Below are 22,179 nucleotides of genomic sequence, written 5' to 3'. Positions count from 1 at the left end.
CAAAACAAGACAGCTGCAAGGACAAGCCCTTACACTTCTGCTACATTCCGAACTTAGAAATACCATGTCAGAACCCTGGCCTATCATCTTTGGAAAAAAAAAAAAAAAAAAAAAAAAAAAAAAAATCCACGTTAAAGACAAAATCCAGTAACATGAACACTGACTGCAGTCTAGGACAGCACAGCTTCCAGGTACTGTGTGCACGTGGCAGCGGGGAAGGGCAGGGTTCGCGGCCCAACTCAGCTTCCGTAGGAGTGGCCCCGCCCACAGCGGAAGTATGGGCGGGACCCGTAGGTCGTGTGCGTCCAGCGACCGGAAGTAGCTGTTGGACGCTTTAAATTCCTGCGGGGTGGAGGGCTTAGCTTGGGTTCCCAGGTCTGGTTTCTCACTCGCATGGCTGTGGACGTGAAGTCTCGAGCGAAGCGCTATGAGAAACTGGACTTCCTCGGAGAGGGACAGGTGAGGCCTTGGGCTGAGTTCTCGCGCAGGCAGGCACAGCCTGGCTACCGCCGGCTGGTCGGTCCCCTTGTCACCATCCCTGAGCTGCTGCTTCCCTGCTGGAGAAGAGGCCTCCAGACCACGTAGCGGGCCGTGGCCAGTCCCCTCCAGAATCAGGGTTTCTTTGTTCTTAAAGGGGGAGGTGGGGAAGGGCCAAAAACCAACCAGCAGGTAAAGAAAGACCTCTTACGACTTTGTTACTGTTCCCCTTTCTAGTTTGCGACGGTCTATAAGGCCAGGGACAAGAACACCAACCAAATCGTCGCCATTAAGAAAGTGAGTTGCCTTTTTATGTTGTTTCCTCTCTAGTCTTTGCGTCTTGCTTGCCACATAGCCCTTGCTGGCACGGACCTCGCGATTTAGAACTTGCTGCGAGCCTTAACCCTTTTGCTTTGTGTAGTTTGGGGGTTTGCAGGTTTGCAGGCGTACTCCACCACGCCAGGCAACTCTAAGAGAGAAAATGCCCGTACATTAACAGTTGATGGATGGCTATCTGTCTGTGAGACAGTCTTGCTATGGAGTCCAGATTGGTCTCCCAACTCGTGGAAATCCTTCTGCCTCTGCCTCCGAGTGCCGGGGATTACAGACATGGGTTACCTTTGGCTTCATATTACTGCCCACAGTCACACTGATTGAAGGAGTTACAAGAACTCTATAGACAGTAGTATTTATGCCGGGTGTGGTGGCGCACGCCTTTAATCCCAGCACTCGGGAGGTAGAGGCAGGTGGATTTCTGAGTTCGAGGCCAGCCTGGTCTACAGAGTGAGTTCCAGGACAGCCAGGGCTACACAGAAAAACCCTGTCTCGAAAACCACCCCCACCCCCCCCAAAAAAAAATAAAAACAAAAACCAGACAGTAGTATTTATTAGTGTCCTGTGTTTCAAGATGGAACTCGGGCTGAAACGGTTTTTGTTCAAGTTAAAACGTTTCATTCCCTAAAAGTTGGTTGTTGGCTATGGAGGCAAGGACAGTGTCTCTTCAGTCCCTTTGGATGGCATGGTCTTTCCATGCCGAAGGTTGTTAAAGGTGTGTTATCTATACACAAAGGTTTTCATTGGCATCAGCAATACTGATAATAGTGTAATTTCTAGAAAGATTTAAGTATTTTTAAAACTTAAATTCATTAACAACACCCTGATATAATTTCCTGTGTGCCAAACACTTTTGACTTTTTTTTTTTCTTCCCCCACTTAACCTCCAAATAGCCCGTGAAATAGGTAAAGTGTCTTTGCCTTCCCTTTGAGGTACCTGAGGCTAGTTAGATGGCTTGAAGATCGCACAGCTAGGAATGCGGAGGCATTAGAACAGAGCAGTTGGTTGTGCTTCGTTCTTCTGCTGACATCTATAGCCAGCTCATGGTGACTCTGCATAGAACTCAGGGCCTGTTATAGTTGAGCTCTGTATTCCTGTGCTACTTTGAATCTGTTGTTTCCTTTGTAATCTCATAACTCCATTGAAGTATGGAGAATCACACTTGCATCTGGCAGCCTCCCCTTTTCATTCATTTGGTATTTGGCTTGCTGTCTTTTCAGTGATTCTGTTATTATCATTGTTTTATTTTAAGACATTATTTTTGTATCAATATTTTCAGGTGGGGGCGCTTGTGTGCCACAGGACATGTGCAGGATCCAGGACAACTGCAGAGAGAGCCTGTTTTCTCTCTCTGCCTTGTAGGTTCCAGGGACTGAGACCTGGCTTGGTAGCAAGTGCCTTGGCTGGGCGTGGTGGCCTATTTCTGTAAGCCCAGCTACTCCAAAGGCTGAAGCAAGAGAATCAAATGGTAGCATTTTCCAGAACTGGGTAGGTAGAGATAGGCATATCCCAGAGGCTGCCTCCGTGTAGCATTTCCTACGTGGTAGATGCCCGTGAGAGACACTTTCTCACAGAAACAAGGTAGACAGTGTCTGAGGAAGAACATCTGAGTTGGCCTCTAGCCAGTACTGAGTTGCCTCTAGCCTGTACACATGCCTGCATATGCACACACACAAACATACATACTTACACCTACATTTGTGCACCCTTAAAGACATATATACATAAAGTTCAGGACCTTCTTGAGCTAAAGAGTAAATTTCAAGGCTAGCACAGGCAATTTAGTAAGACCCTGTCTCAAAATAGAAAGTAAAAGGCTGGAGAGATGGCTCAGCTGCTTGTTCTTCCAGAGGTTCGTTGTTCAATTCCCAGCAACCACATGGTGGCTCACAACCATCTGTAATGAGATCCAATGCCCTCTCCTAGTGTCTGAAGACAGCGACAGAAAAAAAAAAAATTTACATGCCCGGCACTGGTGGTGCATGCTTTTAATCCCAGCACTTGGGAGGCAGAGGCAGGCAGATTTCTGAGTTCGAGGCCAGCCTGGTCTACAGAGTGAGTTCCAGGACAGTTAGGGCTGCACAGAGAAACCCTGTCTCAAAAAAAAACAAAAACAAAAAAAAATAAAAATAAACAAAACAAGACAAACAAACAAATAAGGCCTAGGCTTAGTAGGTGGAACCTTTGCCTAGTACATGTGAAGCCTGCTGTTGTGGAAAACAAGCACCAGAACCATATCCAAACACCAGAAGAAACAACAAAACACTAGAACGTTTCCTTTTTCTTGAGACAGGAACTCTGTAGCCCAGGCACACTCCTATTAGTCTTCCTGTTCCAGCCTCTCAATGATGGTATTCCTGGTGTGAGCCGCTCCCATCCTCCCCTCTTCTCTCTGCTGCTGTCTTTGTTATTACCAGGTCTACTTATGGCTCACCATCCCAGCCACGCTCACCTTTCTATTCCTTGAACGTGTTAGATTTGTTCTAGTCCCAGGATTGTTGTATTTTCTCTTTCTTCCTGTTGCCCTGTTTTGTCTCGAGAACTTGGTGTAGTTGAATTCTATTTCACTCAGATGTCTCTCCACCTAGAGGTGCCTTTTAAATACACCAAAACAAGTGTTTCCCATTGCTTCCCTGTTCTTTGCAGCTCTTTACTCTATATCATCTTCATGCCACTGCCAGACTCTGACATCCTTCCGTCTGAGTGCATTGCCCACGAGAATCTACTAACATTATTCCTGGGGCTGTGATGGCCACATCTGTAGGCATGTGTTTGTTTATTATGTGTGTGGGTGTTTGCCAGCATGTCTGTCTGTACAGCTATGTATAGAAACCAAAAGAATGTTTTATTCCCTGGGACAGGTCTTACAGATGGTTGTGAGCTCTTATATGGTCACTGAGAATCAAACCTAGATCCTCTGGAAGAGCAGTCAGTGTGCTCTTCACCATTGAGTCAGGACAGATGGATACAGTTGAGCATGTTCTCAGAGACACTTAGGAGGGTCATCCGAGTCTAGAAGTTGAGAAAAAACATAGTACACTCTGGTATCTGAATCAAAGAAAACCTTGAGTTGACTAATAAAATCTTTTCATATGGTTGACATATTGGGTTTTGTAATTGTAGATACAAGTGGGTTTTCTTGCTTCTTTTAACATTCATTAGCATTAAGAATTTGCCGGGCAATGGTGGAGCACACCTTTAATCCCAGCACTTGGGAGGCAGAGGCAGGTGGATTTCTGAGTTCAAGACCAGCATGGGCTACACAGTGAGTTCCAGGACAGTCAGAGCTACACAGAGAAACCCTGTCTCGGAAAAAAAAAAAAAGTACTTATTAAGCAAAGGCTTTTAATATGCTATATTTTCTTTTGTTTGGCTTTTCAGTTTCTTTAACTGAACTTTATGTCCAGGACATTTGGAGTGGCTGGTTTGTGGGACATCACTTAGCTCTGTGAACATTTGAGGATTTGGTGCTGTGAAGCTTCAGTTTCCAGCACTCATAATTTCTACTGATACTCACTTGTTAACACCCTCTTTAATTTGATAAAGAAAAAGAGCAATTAAACTGCTTTTGGATTTACTATAACTTGGGCTTCTTGAAGTATGGCTTATGTAACTTAGCAGTTCAGAGCAGTAACTGCTTTTATAGAAACCCAAGTTTGGTTTCTAGAACTCATGTTACCGGTAGCTAACAAGTGTTGGTTCCAGGTGATCTGACATCCTCTGCCCTCCACAGGCACAAGGTGTAGATGTGATCCACACAAATATTTATGCAGGCATAACACCCCAACATATAAAATAAATACTGTTTTTTTATTTGTTTGTTTGTTTGGTTTTTTGGTTTTTTTTGTTTGTTTGTTTTGTTTTTCGGTTTTTCGAGACAGGGTTTCTCTGTGTAGCCCTGGCTGTCCTGGAACTCACTCTGTAGACCAGGCTGGCCTTGAACTCAGAGATCCGCCTGCCTCTGCCTCCCAAGTGCTGGGATTAAAGACGTGCGCCACCACACCCGGCAATAAATACTGTTTTAAAAAAATTATATAAAACCCTGTCTCAAAAAAACAAAAAACAATATGTGTGTGTATGTGTGTGTGTAGTCTGTCTTGGATCAGTGTGTTGGTGTGTGTGTGTGTGTGTGTGTGTGTGTGTTGGGGGGTGTGGTGCATACACATGAATGCTCAGGTCTGCCCACGCACTAGCTAGAGTAAGACATTCCATGGCTTTTTGCCTTTGAGACAAGGTCTCAATAAAACCAGACCCTTGCTATCCTGGATCTTTCTGTCCCAGTCCTCCAGTGATGGGACTTCAGGCCCATACGGCCATGACTGGCCTTTTCCATGGGTACTGGGGATTTGATTAAGGTTCTTATGTTTGCAGAACCAGTGTTACTACTGTGCCATTCTCCCAGGACCCCTATCTCCCTTAATATTTTATTTATATATATGCACGTGTGTCTGCATGAGTATATCTGTAGATTGAACCCAGGGCTTTAAGCATTTTAGGCAAGTGTTTTATCATTGAGCAATATCCCTATTCTATATCATTGTGTTTTGTTTTGAAATTTTTTAAGTATTTAAAGTATTTGTGTCTAGTGGGTGGGAATACATGGCCACTGTCTACTTGTGGATGTTAGGGACAGCTTACATGTATAAAGGGAATGGAATGAAGTCTTGGTGGTGTTTTTAAAAATGTTTTATCTGATGTAAGCATGGCAAAATAGTAGTCACTTAAATCTGTACGATAGAGGGCTTCAGGGGTTACTCTGCTCTTACTGTCTGTCTGTTTGAAGTTCTTTCCCATGTAAATTTCATAATCAGTTTGTCACTGTCTTATGTTTTGTACTGTAATACATGGCCCACTTGTAAATAGAAAGTTCTTTTTTTAGTGTACTGTGGGCCTGAGTACCATAGGCTTTCCATGGAAATCTCTGACCAGGCCTGGTGTGAAGGTTCCAGTGAAAGGAAGCAACTTCCCCTCCCTGCCTGCACTTGCTTCCCTTCCCCAGAACCCTTGTGCCAGGCTTGGCCAGAGATTTCCATGGAAAGCCCATACGGCCCACATTTGGCGCCCAACGTGGGGGCTCTCAAACAGACATGACTGCACCTATCGGATACTGCAGAAAGGTGAGCCCACCCACACCTCTGGAAACAATCAGTCTGTCTTTTCCTACTGTGCTTTCAGTCAGCGCCATGGCGTAGATTTAGACACTAAAGGGGCAACTGAAGCCTCCTGGCCAGAGCTACTATCTGGTGTTGGCCGAAGGTCCCTCTGGCCTCTGTCTAAATGCTGATAGCCTGCAACAGGTGTTGTCAAAGACTCTTTATCTAACTTCTCCTTAAAACAAAAAGAAAACCTGTTAATGTAGCAGCCATGTAAAAGCCACAGGGCGGCTGCCAGTTCTTAAATCTGTGGGAAGGCTTAGCGTTTTGGACCTCTGTGGAATCCCAAGACAAATAGGCCAAGGGAACATTCCCATTGGATAAGCGCTTCTCTTTTTTATCATGGGCAACTCACCATCACATAAAACATCACCCCAGGCCAGAGAAATCCATGCCTTACTAAACAAGCCTCCTTGTTTTGGGAGGAAGTCCTTCAGATAGTGCCATGCATGACCAATGATAATATTTATAGCCCAGACTCATAGATCCAAGTAGCTTCTCTCATCAAAAACAGAGATACCCAAATAAGAAAAATACCGTCCTGTGATTTTTTTCCCCCCAAACTTAGCTGCCATTCAGCAATCCATAGGGCCATCTAAAATAAGACAAACTGATAGCAACACAGTCCTGAGCCCCCTCAGTCAGTTAAACCCAAAGATCCTAAAAACCACTCTATTTCAGATCTCACAGCCGTTACCCAATTAATAAGAGAAGTAAAATCCATCTACCAACCTCTGCCTCCTTATGTCTAGGAGGAAAAACTAAATAAATTATCCCCTCCTCCTACCCCTCCCTCTCCCTCTCAAGGGCAAGACTCCATTAAAAAAACAAAGGAGCTACTGCCTGCCTCTCCCCTTACTTTCCCTCCCTCCATTCAACCAGAGAGAGGTATCTCTTCTCCAACTCATAGACAAAGCCTCACCTAACTCCATAGCTCCTTGCCCCCAATCATCCATCACCCAACAACTTTTTAATATTGGAGACTCTTGCAAAACCAACACCGCCTCCCATTCTACTCAGGAGCCTGATACAGAACTAAAAACCCAAACCGCTCAAGCATTCCCAGTTAACATCAACCCCAGTGCCCCCTCTCTCCCTGCCCTCTCCTCCATTCGGCCCCCGGGGCTTCCATTTTGTTCTCAACTCCTCCTCAGTGTCCAGCTGCTTCTGGGATGCCTGAGACTAAAAACCTGTTCTCTCTGGCCAAAACACTGAAACTCTGGCAGGACTCCGGGTTTTGTCCCACTCCCTTTATTCCCCCTCAGCAATTGCCCCGCAGTATACAGTTAGGAGAATTTTCCAGCCCTTGTATAAAGTATAAGGAACAAACTGTTCTTTGGGATGGCCATTGCTTTGTAGAGTTTGTGGTGTTCATTCAGTGTTACTGGCTTTGTTTGTTTGTTTGTTTTTAATCTATCACATGTTGTAAGTTTGCTTTGTGAAAAATGCAGGATTATTAACATGAAGGTCTTAAAGCCCACAGTCACAGGGACACACCTCCAACAAGGCTACACCTACTCCAACAAGGCCACACCTATTCCAACAAGGCCACATCTACTCCAACCAGGGTAGACCTAAATGCCACTTCCTGGGCAGAGGAAACCATCATATTCCACTCCTCTGTCTCAAAAACCAAAAGTGGAGGTCGGGGAACGGGGGATATAAAGGAGACAATTATTTTGTGTGTATTCATGTACCACAGCCTGCTCTGAAGGTCAGAGAGTTAACTTGTGGGAGTTAAATTGTAGGTCCAGGGGCTTAACCTGGATTGTAGAGTTTGGCCTCAATTGAGCCAGCTTTCAGGTCCAAGATATTTATTGTTGGTAAATTTAGTTGTTTGCACAGTTAGTGCAGAACCTTAGAGTAGAAACTTGATTCTTCTTTGGTTTTATGTGTTGGAGCTCACACTCTGCTGTTAACCATGCTATGACTCCTTTGGATTTCTGGCTGTCCTCCTGAGTTACATTTTACTGTGGCTAATTTGTTTTTTTTTTGTTGTTGTTGTTGTTGTTATATTTTTTTAAGACAGGATCTAGAACTCAATATGTAAACCCTGGGTAACTTCAAACTCAGAGACCTGCTTTCCTGCTTTATAAGAGTTGAGATAAGGGCTGGAGAGATGTCTCAGCAGTTAAGAGCACCGACTGCTCTTCCAAAGGTCCTGAGTTCAAATCCCAGCAACCACATGGTGGCTCACAACCATCCGTAACAAAAATCTGCTGCCCTCTTCTGGAGTGTCTGAGGAGAGCTACAGTGAACTAACGTATAATAAATAAATCTTTAAAAAAAAAAAAAAAAAAGAAAGAAAGAAGAGTTGAGATGGAGGAAGGCAATGCACCGCCTGTCCCCGCTGTTTGCGTTTGCCTGATGCAGAGCCTTGCTATGTCCCAGGAGCTAAGACTACAGGTGCTAGCTAAGTCTTTGTGCATTCTGATTATTCATTAATCTCACACACTCTGAGGTTTCCGTTGGTTTTATTTAAAACTTGTATTATTTTATGTATCAGTAGTCTGTGCACCACTTGTATGCTTGATACCATCCACGGTCAGAAGTTGTCATTGGATCCCACTAGAACTGCGAGCTGCTGTGTGAATGCTGAGAAACAACATAGATCCTTTGGAAACAGTCAGTGTTTTCAACCCCTGCTCCATCTCCATCCTCTCTACACATTATTAATATATGTATCTTGGCTTTTTTTTCTTCCCTCTTTCTCTCCCAGATCAAACTTGGACACAGGTCAGAAGCTAAGGATGGTAAGTGTTACCTGTAATTTGATCAAATAGGAGATGTTCTGAGGAAAATGCCAATGAGGGTTAATAATAGTTCAGTAGAGTTACTGTAGTGTCTCTAGAGCAACAGTTCTCAACCTGAGATCAGGACCCCATTGCGATGTAAACAGATGTTTGTTGCAAGAAATATTAAAAAAATGAACCAGTGTGTTCCTGTGCTTGTGCCTCTTCCTTGGTTCTTATCTCATGGAAACTGTCTGGCCCAGAGCTCCTGAAATGTCTCCACCCAGCTCACTAACTTCCCACTGGTGGGTCGCTACCAAGCCAGCCCCATGCTTCTAATTCCCCATGACCTTTGTGGTGCACATCAGGCAAACCCATGCTTTGCTCCCTTGCCTTTCTCTCTTGAACCCAGATGAGCTGCTGCAAGAAGGAAAACACCACACAAACTTAGTTTGAAACCACAGTAACTCAAATCACTGGGTGCAGGAACTAAAATCCTAATTTTGTAAACCTTATTAAATATAAATCCTCGCCGGCCATGGTGGCGCACGCCTTTAATCCCAGGACTTGGGAGGCAGAGGCAGGCGGATTTCTGAGTTCTAGGCCAGCCTGATCTACAGAGTGAGTTCCAGGACAGCCAGGGCTACACAGATAAATCCTGTCTAAAAAAAAAAAAAATCTAACTCCTCTAGTGGTAAATTCTGACAGATCTGCCATCGAGACCAGGAGACACTCATAGTTACATCTTGTCTCACTGTCTCTGTCCAAAGAGGCCTAGCTCTCCTGCTCTTCCTCTGTCCAACCCCAAAGTCCCGCCTACTCACCCACGATTGGCACCTTTATTCATTAGGGGATGGTTTGCAAGAAGTCACCTGAGTATGTGACTCATTCCTTGATTGCAGCCCCTCCCTGGAGAGCTAATTAGCATCAAAATACAAACAACCCAGGACTATCCACAACAGATATTTACATTAGGATTCATAACAGTAGCAAATAACAGTTGTGAAGTAGCAATGAAAATAATGTTATGGTTGGGAGTCATCACTGCATGAGAAACAGTGTTAAAGGGTCTCAGCATTAGGAAGGCTGAGAACTAGTACACTAGAGAATAAAGTGAGTCCAGTTAGAAACCACATGTTTTGAGAGATGGCTCAGCGGTTAAGAGTACTGACTGCTCTTCCAAAGGTCTTGAGTTCAAATCCCAGCAACGACATGATGGCTCACAACCATGTGTAATGAGATCTGATGTCCTCTTCTGGTGTGTCTGAAGACAGCTACAGTGTACTTACATATAACAAGTAAATCTTTGGGCCAGAGTGAGCAGAAGTCCTGAGTTCAATTCCCAGCAACCACATGATGGCTCACATCTATCTATACAGCTACAGTGTACTCATTAAATAAATAAATAAGTAAAAATATAAATCTTTTAAAAGAAAGAGAGAAAGAGGAAGAAAGAAAGAGTGAGCATGTAAGCATCGCAAGGAGCTGTCACGTTCTGTGAGTGGCAGGCAGTGAGGGCTTTGGTGCCTGGTCTGGGTGCCCTCACTGCTGCTTTGGGTGTTGTAGATCGCTGCTGTTTTGCATTTCTGCTGTGCTCCTTGCTTTGAAAAAGTTACATCTTCCTAGAGGATCACAAAGTTCCTGTAGAATGGACACACTGGGGATAGGTTTATTTCTTATTTTCAAGCCTCTTAGAATGTTAGGTCCTATTTAGCCACCAACTAATAGTTACTATGAAAAAGCCATCTGGGAAAGTGCTGGCACTGCTGTAATGTTGATTTCTATCTTTCGTATTGAAAAAGGATAACGTTAGTGCTAATTTGCTATTAGCACACAGTCTTCCTCTAATGTTTATAGGACAAGAGAAAAGGCCCTATTACCACATATTTGTTACATGTCTGTTTATGCTATTGTAATAACTTCAGAATGATATACTAGAGAGAAGTACTTGCCATTTTTCATATACTGTGTTAAGCTACCTTAAAACAATGTGAAAAAAAATTCTCATAAAAATAGTTAAAGTTACTCTCTTTGTGTATGTAAAATGTCTATTTTTCTGAATGGCCTTTTCAAAAAGTACATTTGTAAAAGGTTTGATATTTCAGAATTTTTGTTCATTTTTTACATTCTTTTTCTATAGGTATAAATAGAACAGCTTTAAGGGAGATAAAGCTCTTACAGGAACTCAGTCATCCAAATATAATTGGTGTGAGTATGATCTAAGCTGTTTGCCCTTTGGGATCCTCTGTATTCTGAATATGATGGGTACTGATCAGAGGCTCAGTATGGTGCACTGATGTAGGTAACCTTGCAGACCACTGAAGGCTGATTAGCTTGAAGTATACTTTCTAGTCCACCTTTGCTGTGAGCAGTGTCGTTATATTATACATATGACTGAGGAAAGGAATTAGATGTCTCCATACAGGCTAATTTTGTCAGAAATGATTTTGTATCCAATGGTTAAAAGCAGCAGCTTACATTTAAACTGAGAACCTTTTAGCCCGTGTGTGGGCTGCAGTGGGTTTCAGTTCAGTTACTGTAGTTTGTGCACTGGAAATGCAAGTATGTATCCTGTACCTAGCAAGACGTTTCTTACGAATTTTGCTTAGGAATTTTTGTTTGATTTTTGTTTTGTTCAAGACAGGGTTTCTCTGTGTAGCCCTGACTGGCCTTGAATTCAAGGATTTGTTTGCTTCTGCCTCCCAAGTGATGGGACCAAAAGCATGTGTCACCATGCATGACGAGATTTTTTTTTTTTTTTTTTGAGACAGGGTTTCTCTGTGTAGCCCTGGCTGTCTTGGAACTCACTTTGTAGACCAGACTGGCCTCGAACTCAGAAATCTGCCTGCCTCTGCCTCCTGAGTGCTGGGATTAAAGGCATGAGTCATCATTGCCAGAGCTGTGAACTTTTTATTAATTAATTTATTCTAATTCTCGGATTTTAGAGAAAGCAGTTCTTAAGTTTTTAGTGAGTTTGTTAAATGGGTTAATATTTTTGTACCCAAGAATACTAATTCCTGTTAAAAAATAGGGCAAATGTTAAATTTAATAAAGGAGTCTCAGATTCACAGGAAATTGCCAGCATAAGTTTAAAAATTTAAGCCAGGCAATGCATATTTATATTACTTATTTATAACCACATGAGAGGTGGAGGCAGAGCAGGAGGAGTAAGTTAAAGGCCAGCCTGGACTTCATAGCAAGTTTTAGGTCGACGTGACATATAATGATCTCAAAAATCCAAGCACTGGTTGATGTATCTTAGTGGTAGAACACTTGCCTAGCATGCTGAAGGCCCTGGGTTTACCAGTAGCATGTGTGGGAAAAGCAAACATAATTTAAAAAAAATTACTCACCAACAATAAATTCCAATATTATTAAATAAAAAATAACAATTTAACTTGATTTTTTTTTTTCCCTTTGCAGCTCCTTGATGCATTTGGACATAAGTCTAACATTAGCCTGGTCTTTGATTTTATGGAAACTGACCTCGAGGTAAGATAGGATTCCTGGAGACTTATTCCTCTCCTTAGTGAAAGAGAAACCTGCATGTTTATTCTGCTTTAAGAAAATACTGATGCAAAAAAAAAAAAAAAAAAAAAGGCTTAATTTTGCAGAAGTCAAAAGATCTCTAATTTCTTTATATTTAATTGTACTTCTAGTATTATGTACAGAGATTAAGATTTTATTGGCATTTTACCAAGTTCCCTTTAACTTACTAACATTTTTTTTAACACATTAGACTTGACAATTTTACATTTATCTCCATATTATTAAAGGTTAATGTCTTCTTTTAGAAAATCAAGTTTCTTTATAAAAGTTGCAGGCTTTTTATTAATTAAATCTCCAAAACACTAATCGTCCAAGGAATTAAAACTAAAATTCTTATACATTGCTGGTTTGAGTCCAAATTATACAGTCCCTTTGGAAAGCAGTACAGTTTGTTAAAAATTAAAGACATGTTTACTATCAGATCAAAGGTAAAGGGAATTTTATGACAGCATCAAGCAAAGGAATGCACTAGATATAGACCAGTGTCCCCGCATCAGTAGCTCTAATTCACCAGTACTATATATAGTGTGTGTAATAATACCAGTAATACTACAGTCATTATTAACAGTTATGTGCTCTAGCAACCACTGTATGTTACATATCCAAGAGAAAACACTTGGTGTGTGGGTGTTCACTAAAACTAGAAACAGCTAAAATGTGTTTTATTATCTAGAGGATGTATACACAGTCACTTATACAAGAAAGTGCTGCCCGGGAATAAAAAGGAACCAATAAGTCTAATAACAAGCTGACTGGCAGAGCTTCCAGGCCATCTCATTGGATTCAGTCCTCTTTCCCTCTGTTGCCTTCCGTCATGGGCATACATTTTCACTCTTTCCCAGGCCATTTCAAGACATAAAGTCTTAGTTTAATTACCGCTGTAAGGAAATGCTTGGTCTCCTTTAATTCTACCACAATTGCTTAGAACTCACTCTGTAGACCAGACTGGCCTTGAACTCAGAAATCTGCCTGTCTCTGCCTTCCAAGTGCTGGGATTAAAGGCATGGGCCACCACGCCCCGATATGTGTCTGTTCTTAAGCAGCCTTTCTCCTGCCAAGAGGTTATACTGTGGAGTTCAGGTAGAGCTCAGGCCAGTCTTCCTTTACCATGTGAGCTGAGCTGGGATGAAGTGGTTTCCCAAAGCATGCACTTGCTAGAAGGGGCAAGGAAACCCACAGATACTTGACACTTCCAAGCCAGAGCTGTAGGATACACAGCATTGCTTACCACCCAAACTAATGATATTCTCTTTTAACCGCTTAATTCTGGAAAGTCTTACAACACCTTTTTTTTTTTTTTCGTTTTTAGAGACTGGGTTTCTCTGTGTAGCCTTGGCTGACCTGGAACTCACTTTGTAGACCAGACCGGCCTTGAACTCAGAAATCCGCCTGCCTCTGCCTCCCAAGTGCTGGGATTAAAGGCATGCGCCACCATGCCCAGCTCATACAACACCTTTTAAAGGAGAGTTGGATAATATACCATAGAAATTCTTGATATGAATATATTAATTTTAAATCAGTAAGTTATTTGCTAGAGCTCATTTGGAATAATGAAACATAGCTGTATATTGCCTGTCTATTTTATAGGTTATAATAAAGGATAACAGTCTTGTGTTGACACCATCCCACATTAAAGCCTACATGTTGATGACTCTTCAGGGCTTAGAATATTTACATCAGCATTGGATTCTACACAGGGTAAGATTCTAAGGAATGATCCATCTATCTGTGAGAGGTCTTGCTTTGTATTCCAGGAAGGCCAGGAATTTGCCTTGCAGCCCAGTTGGCTTCAAATTCATGGTTTTCTGCATTAACTCCTGAAGGCCAGAAAGTTGTGAGCATGTCTACCACATCTGACTTTTAATGTTGCTGCTTAAGTTTGATTAAACTTTTTGTCAGTGGTCAGTTGGAGTTTTGTTTTACGTATTTCAAGTGCATGTGTCTGTGTGTGAGAGTCCAGGTGCATGACTGTAGTTGGGTATGTGCCACAGTACATTGTGGAAGTCAGATGAAAACTCCCAGGAGTCAGTTCTCTTCTGCCACTTTGAGGGGTTTATGAATCAAATTAGGTCATTACATTTACTGCAAATGGCTCTAACTGATGAGCCACCTTGCCAGTCCGTTGGTTGTTTTTGTTTTGACTATAGCACCTTCCCCTGTAACCTAGGCTGGCTCTGTGCTTATGATGACTACTGGTGCATGCCGTCATATCCATTTTGATCTCTCGTTGTCTAAGGTCCTCTACTACCCTTTGGTTTTTAAGACAGAACTCAATCTGTAAACCAGGCTGGCTCTGCCTCCCAAGTGCTGGGATTAAAGGCATGCATTACACCCAGCTTTGTTCTCTGAGTTTTAAAGTTAACTGGTGTTGGGCCATAGTTCAGTTGGTAAAGTGGATGCCAAACATATATGAAGCCCTGGGGTTCAGTCCTCAACCCCACATTCGGTAAACCCTTAGTCCCAGCACTCTAGCGTAGAGGCAGAAGCATCAGAAGTTCAAGGTCATCTTTTTGATGATAGTGAATTCAAAGCCAGACTGGGCTACGCTGTCTTGATTACCTAAGTAAGTAAAGCAGTCTAACTAAATGTATCCCTGTGTTGTTTTCCTCTAATCCTGCTTCATTTTGTTTGTATTGATAACTGCTTGATACAGGATCTGAAACCAAACAACTTGTTGTTAGATGAGAATGGAGTTCTGAAACTGGCAGATTTTGGCCTGGCCAAATCATTTGGGAGCCCCAATAGGGCTTACACACATCAAGTTGTGACCAGGTAAGAACACAGAATTGAACAGGCTTCTCTGAAATACCTTTTCAGAACTTAGGAGTGAGTCACTCTTGATAGGTTCTCAGAATACAGTCCTTTTTATATTATGTCTACTTTACCACAGTAAAAGCACATAGCTCTTTCCGACAGAATCTAACTCAGTCCTTCAACTGGATATTTTTGATAAACTAAGTATTGAGTGTCCCAGTAACTTTTTTTTTTTTTTAATTCAGAAAATTATTGTAAACTGGGCATGGTTTTGAGCTCATTTATTCCCAGCACTTGGGAGGCAGAGACAAGGTGGATCTCTTTTTTTTTTTTTTTTTTTAAAGATTTATTTATTTATTATATGTAAGTACACTGTAGCTGTCTTCAGACACTCCAGAAGAGGGCGCCAGATCTCGTTGCGGATGGTTGTGAGCCACCATGTGGTTGCTGGGATTTGAACTCTGGACCTTCAGAAGAGCAGTCGGGTGCTCTTACCCACTGAGCCATCTCACCAGCCCCGGTGGATCTCTTTTGATGTCAGTCTGGTCCACAGCATGAGTTCCAGGACAGCCAAGGCTGTTATGCAGTAAAACACTTGTCTCGAAAAACCAATACATACAGGTAGCCTGGATTTCTAACCTCAGGGTATAACATGGTGTCTTGGACTTGCTAGGCAAATGTTTTATTTCTTTTGTGTATATGGGAGTGAGGGCACTTGTGTGTATGGAGGCCAAAGGACAGCTTTAAGTGTGGTTTGGTTCCTTGAGAGCTGTCTACACTCTGTGTGTTTGTGCGCACGCACGTGTGCATGGATGTGTGGGGGTGGTGGTCAAGTATATGGGTGCTTATGTTTGGTGACTGAAGTTGAAATCAAGTCTGTTCAGTCTCCCTCCATTTTATATAGATTCAATCAGTTTAAACACCTAGCTTGTTGTGGGCAGCCCTATCTATCTCCCCGAGCACAGGTGAACTACCAAGATAGCCCGGCATCGATGTGAGTGCTGGGAATCCAGAATCCTGTTCCGACGCTTATACAGCAAGCACTTTACCCACTGAGCCCGGCCCTCCACCGTGGTTTTTGAGATAGTATCTCATTGGGATCTGGAGCTAGGTGATAGGCACGGCTTGCTGACCAGTGAATCCGGATCCTCCTCCTCTACTTCTCCAGCCTTGGGAGCTGGGATTAACCTCAGGCCTGCATGCTTGATGGGGATGTGTGGTGGAATCTAACTGAGCCATCTGTTCCACTCTCAAAAATACTCACACACAGTTTAGCTTCATACACAGTAAGTTTTGAGAATAAGTAATTTATTTTGCTTTTACATTTTAGTTAAGATAAGCTACAACTTCTATTTCAACTTTATTTATTGGCCTTGTTTATTACATTTATCAATACTGATCTTATAGCAGGTATGGATGTAAATTCTCTATTCAAAGCATTAATATTTGTATTTTATATTATAAAATGTTGTGGGTGTTGTTCATAGTTTTGATGTGTCAAAACAGGAAATAAAAAAACAATCCCATACTAAAAACCCCCACAGATTTTTATAATTGTCATAGTGGCTTTGTTTTCTTTTCTTCCTTTTGAAATGGGGTCTCATATAACCTAGGCTGGCCTCAGACTCTGTGTATCAAAGGACGAGTTTGAACTCCCCATTCACGTCTGCTCCATATTGGATTGACAGATGTCAATTCGCTGGTTTTGTTTGCTTGTTTTTTTGAGACAGGGTTTCCCTGTGTAGCTCTGGCTGTCCTGGAACTCACTCTGTAGACCAGGCTGGCCTCTGCCTCCCAGGTACTGGAACTAAAGTTGTGCACCACCACACCTGACCTGCATTTGTTAATTCCTAAGATTTTTCAAGGATCTGAAAAAAATTACAGATCCTCCTATACATTATTTTGCCATCTTCTTCCAAATAAATTTTATGAGTATCAGTTGCCTGAACCTTGGGTAAAAAGAGAGGACGTGAGCTCTGGGAAGATATTGACAGTGGGTTACCAGAGTGGACATCATGGATGAAGCTGACAAAAATAGAGTGGTGGGAATAAAATCCCAGATTTTAAAGGTCATGGGGCTCTTTTTGGTCGTATCTCCTTGGCAATTGACTGTGTCAAGATGAAGCCAAACACCTTTCCTAACCGCTTGTCGTTAGAGACTTGTTGAAGTGGATGATGGAGAACCTCATACTTGCTGTGAGATGCACATGGCCACAGATGTAACTGTTGATGTTCTGAGTGAAGAGTGGAAGGAAGGGTCATGAGGTCCGAATCAGTGGTGGCAACAACAGACAAGGTTCTTCCATGAAGCAAGGTGTCTTGACACCCATGGCAGAGTGTTTCTGCTGTTGAATAAGGGGTGTTTTTTCTTTTAATTTTTTATTAGATATTCTCTTTATTTACATTTCAAATGCTATCCTGAAAGTCCCCATACCCCCCCCCCGCCCCCGCCCTGCTCCCCTACCCACTCACTCCTACTTCTTGGCCCTGGCTTTCCCCTGTACTGGGGCATATAAAGTTTGCAAGACCAAGGGGCCTTTCTTCCCAATGATGGCCGACTAGGCCATCTTCTGCTACATATGCAGCTAGAGTCAAGAGCTCTGGGGGGTACTGGTTAGTTCATATTGTTGTTCCACCCATAAGGTTGCAGACCCCTTCAGCTCCTTGGGTACTTTCTCTAGCTCCTCCATTGGGGGCCCTGTGTTCCATCCAATAGATGACTGTGAACATCCACTTCCTTATTTGCCAGGCACTGGCCTAGCCTCACAAGAGACAGCTATATCAGGGTTTAAGGGGTGTTGTTACAGACCAAGGAGAACTGGAGAAAGGAAGGGCAAGTCTTTTCATGGTTGCATTGTGGATACCAATCTGAATGTTCTCAACTTAGTTATTGTATTAAAAAAAGTGGGGGTGGAGTGAGCAGGATATTCCTGGACTTGAGAGATTCTCCTGGGCCTCTGAGCTTGCAGCCCACAAGAGAATCTAAAAACTTTCAGTCTCCAAAGAAGATGTCTGCCAGTATATGGCTTGAAAGCTCTTAAACAAAGAAGGTAAAATGCTCAGGACCAACCGAGGTACCTGAGATGCAGTGCCTTGATACTCCATGTGTCCTACAGCACACACACCAGTGTGTTGCTCTGGACCAGCAGTACAAGAGGAGCAGGAGGAAGCTAAACTTCTGGTCAAGAGAATGAAGGAAGTCAAAGATGCTGGGAACAGATTGCCAAGAGACATAGACTCTCCTCCCGGAGAGTGCCTGCTTCTAAGTCTCAGCTCACCCAACATTCTTTAATTCTAACAGATAAATGATCAGACCCTGAAAAACAAAAGTAGATGAGAAGAGTTTTGGGGCCAGATGCAGTGTCACACCTGAAATACTCAGCACTGGGAATGCAGAGGCAGGAGGATCAAGAATTCAAGACAGGGGGCTGGAGAGATGGCTCAGTGGTTAAGAGCACCAACTCCTCTTCCGAAGTTCACGAGTTCAAATCCCAGCAACTACATGGTGGCTCACGACCATCTATAATGAGATCTGATGACCTCTTCTGGAGTGTCTGAAGACAGCTACAGTGTACTTGCATATAATAAATAAAATCTTTAACAACAACAACAACAAAAGAATTCAAGACAGGCCTTAATTATAGTGATCTCCGGACCAACTATGCAAGACCCTGTTTCAAAAAAATATAAAAATAAATGTTGCCAGGCGTGGTGGTGCACGCCTTTAATCCCAGCACTCGGGAGGCAGAGGCAGGCGGATTTCTGAGTTCGAGGCCAGCCTGTTCTACAGAGTGATTGCCAGGACAGCCAGGGCTACACAGAAAAACCCTGTCTTGAAAAATCAATCAATAAATAAATAAATAAATGTAGGCTAATAAAAAATTGAAAACAAAAAAAATGTAGGGAAGAATAAGAGAGAAAGAATTGGACATAGGTGGCTTTTATAGTAAGAAATAGCATGTTAATGGGAAGTCAAGTAGAGAGCAAAGAGTTTATGACAGAAAAGTGGAGAGAATTTCAGCAATCATGTTCTTGAGGACTGGAAAGGCAGGCGCTGTGGGACTCATGGTGAGTAGTGGGATCTAAGAAATGCAAGGATACTTCATCTTTCAAAAATTAGCCTTCCTGGGCATGTTGGCCCACATCTTTAATTCCAGCACTGGGGAGGCAGAAGCAAGCAGATCTTTATGCGTTCTGAGGCCACCCTGGTCTACAGAGTGAGTTCCTGGAAAGCCAGGACTACACAGAGAAACCCTGTAAAAGTACCTTTTATTCACCTGATGTAATTGCCATCTCTGGAGGCTTACTGCCTCCATCTGCTAGCCTAGTCCTGGAAGCTTCTAGCTGCATACAATCTTATCTAGGTCTAGAATATTTTCAGCCTCTAAGACTTGCTGCCAAAAAAGCTCTCCCCTCTCATCCCCTTTTCTAGTTCTTTTCTTATCTCTGACTGGCTGATTCAGTACAGCTGTTCTGGTTCAAACTCCTCTTCAAGCTGACTGATCCAATCTGGCTTCTGTCTTGGTCTCTGACTGGATTGCTCTGCTTGGCCTCGTACTAACTCTGGCAATATAGTCTAATCTTCTTTTTTTTTTTTTTTCAGACAGTACCTGAATATGAACCAGGGATCTATCTCTCTCTCTCTCTCTCTCTCTCTCTCTCTCTCTCTCTCTTTCCGAGACTGTTTCTCTGTATAGCCCTGGCTGTCCTAGAACTCTGTAGACCAGGCTGGCCTCGAACTCAGAAATCTGCCCTGCCTCTGCCTCCTGAGTGCTGGGATTAAAGCCGTGCACCACCACGCCCAATTCTCCACTACTCTCTTAAGTAACATCCTTTTCCTCCCTTCTTGTAAGAGTTGGGCATATCCTATTCTGTCAAATCTTTCTCTGATTCATTTCTTTGTCTGCCTTTCAATTAGTACCTTCCAAATATGGGTGCTTCCGTTTACCAAATGACTTTACCTTTGTTGTTTGGGACTAAAGGTGTGTACTAAGGCTTAACCACAGCACAGCTAGTAACAGTTTTCCTAGTAAACAGCATCATCTTGGAGTTTACAGTGTGATCCCTTGTCATAGCCCTGATCAACAGAAACAAATCTATGACATTTCTTTTTGTTCTCAGATGGTACCGGGCTCCTGAGTTATTATTTGGAGCCAGGATGTATGGTGTGGGAGTGGACATGTGGGCTGTTGGTTGTATATTAGCAGAATTACTTCTAAGGGTAAGTTCTAAATCATTCACCTTTTAAGTATTGTTAACATAGTTCTGAAAATTGTCTAGGACTCACCTTTTTATCATAATCCCTATAGGAAAAAAAAATTGACAAGCAAAGTCAGTTTGTTAAATAAAAGTTTCAGCAGGTGTGATGATATACAATCCTGGCATGCAGGATGCCGAGGAAGGAGCATCACTGAGTTAAAGACTACATCGTAAAACTCTCCTGTCTAGTCCAGGGTCTCAGCCCCTGTAATGGTTCTACCATATTAAGTTATGCTTAGAGGTTTGTTTCCATGGTGATTGACTCTAAATTACATCAGGGTGACAAGATTAAGCATCACAGAGGTTGGAAAGATAACTAATCCAGTTGATAAAATACTTCTGCACAAGCATGAGACATTTCTGAATTCTTCCTGTTAGAGCTTGTACCAACTCTAGGTTCAGTTAGAAAACAAACCACACATAATTTGGTCAGGAACATTTAAGAATAATGCAAGGTGTGGTGGCTTACACGTGGGAGGCTGAGGCGGAGAGAATCACCTAGAAGTTCGCCTGTGTTTCAGAGTGAGACTGTTCCACCTAATCCCACACTCACAGCTGCAGTGGGATGGGAATCAGGAAGGACTGGCTAATAAGTGAACTAATGTCTAAAGATAAGCAGCAGTCACCATTGCCACCACTTGAGATTCCAGGGCTGAGATCTAGATCTGTTGAAAGAGACATCTGAGGGTTGGATGTCTCTTCTGATAACTTGCCAAAAATCTGCTTTTGAGGGGCTAGACTGCTGTCTAGTACTTAAAAGAGGACCCAGGTTCAATTCCTAACACCTGGTACTAGGAATTTGATACCCTCTTCTAGTTTCCAAGCTAGAAGATGGCACAGACATGGAGCACAGACATACATGTAAACAAATGCTCATACATATGAAATAATAAAATATTAAAATTAATTTTTAAAAATCTGTTGTTTGGAATATATTGGAAATCTCCTTTAGGGTACTAAGGGAAACTCTTCAAGAAGTGTATGCTTGGACACACCTTGTAAAAACTGCCCAGGTCTGCATTGTACAGAGGGGGCCGAAGGTGAATTTGGAATGGAAGAGCAGTAAGTTGATAGTGGACATCAGCGCTTTAACAGCTGTTAAAGTTGTTAGTGTGTGTACGCTCTCTCTAGCTCTGCTAGACTAAGTTTTCATTGTGCCAGAGTTTAGGGTTTTGTTTTTTATTACAAAGTTTATAGCATTTTTGTGTGTGTAACCACTCTAATTAACAATATTGAAATGACTGTTTATTTTCAGGTTCCGTTTTTGCCTGGAGATTCAGATCTTGATCAGCTAACAAGAATATTTGAAACTCTGGGTACACCAACTGAAGAACAGTGGCCTGTAAGCCTTTATGCATTTTCTTTGAAATGTACTTATGTTATTTTGTTATATGTGAGTGCAGCCATATGTGCACTGAAGAAGTTTAACTATTTAATTTTGCAGTGATAGAGATTGAGCCAAGCCCTTTCCCATGCTGGACAAGTGCTCTGCCACTGAACTAACTTAAAAACTATGGTGGCACATGCTTTTTAATTGGGAGGCAGAAAATCTGGGAATTTGAGGCTAGCCTGCTTAGCATATTGAGTTCCAGGCCAGCCTGAGGTATGTACTGATGTCCTATCTCAAAAAGGGTAGATAAATAAAAATAAGTTATTCTCATTACTGCAGATGATAGAAGGGGGAAATATACAAAGGAAAACATTAAAATTGTGGCCTTCATCCGTCAGCTTATGAATGTGTAGTCCTTCTCCAGCTCCAGTGTCCCAGATGCTGTCTGTCAGTGAGCACTCACAGACATAAGTTACATTTCCTTTCATTCAGTCTTTAGTAAAGAGGGCTGGGATGTAGCTCAGAGGAAGAATGGGTGTTCACAGTTAAAATGCTCAATGCCTTGGTTCTCTTTTTTTTTTTTTTTTTTTT

General features: G+C 42.5%; 2 protein-coding genes across 2 annotated transcripts in view; one reads left to right on the top strand and one right to left on the bottom strand.

Moving 5' to 3' along the window:
- The first annotated feature begins 305 nt into the window (after positions 1-305).
- The window catches only part of Cdk7 (cyclin dependent kinase 7), a 29,111-nt gene continuing 7,237 nt past the window's right edge, over positions 306-22,179 (top strand). Inside the window, exons 1-9 of the mRNA XM_021179873.2 lie at positions 306-459; positions 715-774; positions 8,684-8,717; positions 10,837-10,904; positions 12,120-12,188; positions 13,833-13,943; positions 14,899-15,017; positions 20,121-20,220; positions 21,514-21,600. Of these exons, the coding sequence (XP_021035532.1) occupies positions 394-459; positions 715-774; positions 8,684-8,717; positions 10,837-10,904; positions 12,120-12,188; positions 13,833-13,943; positions 14,899-15,017; positions 20,121-20,220; positions 21,514-21,600 (714 nt within the window). The 5' untranslated portion in view covers positions 306-393. The remainder of the gene's footprint in view (positions 460-714; positions 775-8,683; positions 8,718-10,836; positions 10,905-12,119; positions 12,189-13,832; positions 13,944-14,898; positions 15,018-20,120; positions 20,221-21,513; positions 21,601-22,179) is intronic.
- Positions 16,839-22,179, bottom strand: part of Ccdc125 (coiled-coil domain containing 125) — a 47,962-nt gene continuing 42,621 nt past the window's right edge. Inside the window, exon 13 of the mRNA XM_029468309.1 lies at positions 16,839-17,341. Coding sequence (XP_029324169.1) covers positions 17,258-17,341 — 84 coding nt within the window. The 3' untranslated portion in view covers positions 16,839-17,257. The remainder of the gene's footprint in view (positions 17,342-22,179) is intronic.

Source organism: Mus caroli, chromosome 13 (assembly GCF_900094665.2).
Source record: "Mus caroli chromosome 13, CAROLI_EIJ_v1.1, whole genome shotgun sequence".
NCBI lineage: Eukaryota > Metazoa > Chordata > Mammalia > Rodentia > Muridae > Mus > Mus caroli.
Note: the sequence above shows the minus strand (reverse complement) of the source record. Positions and strands in the feature narration are given on the sequence as shown.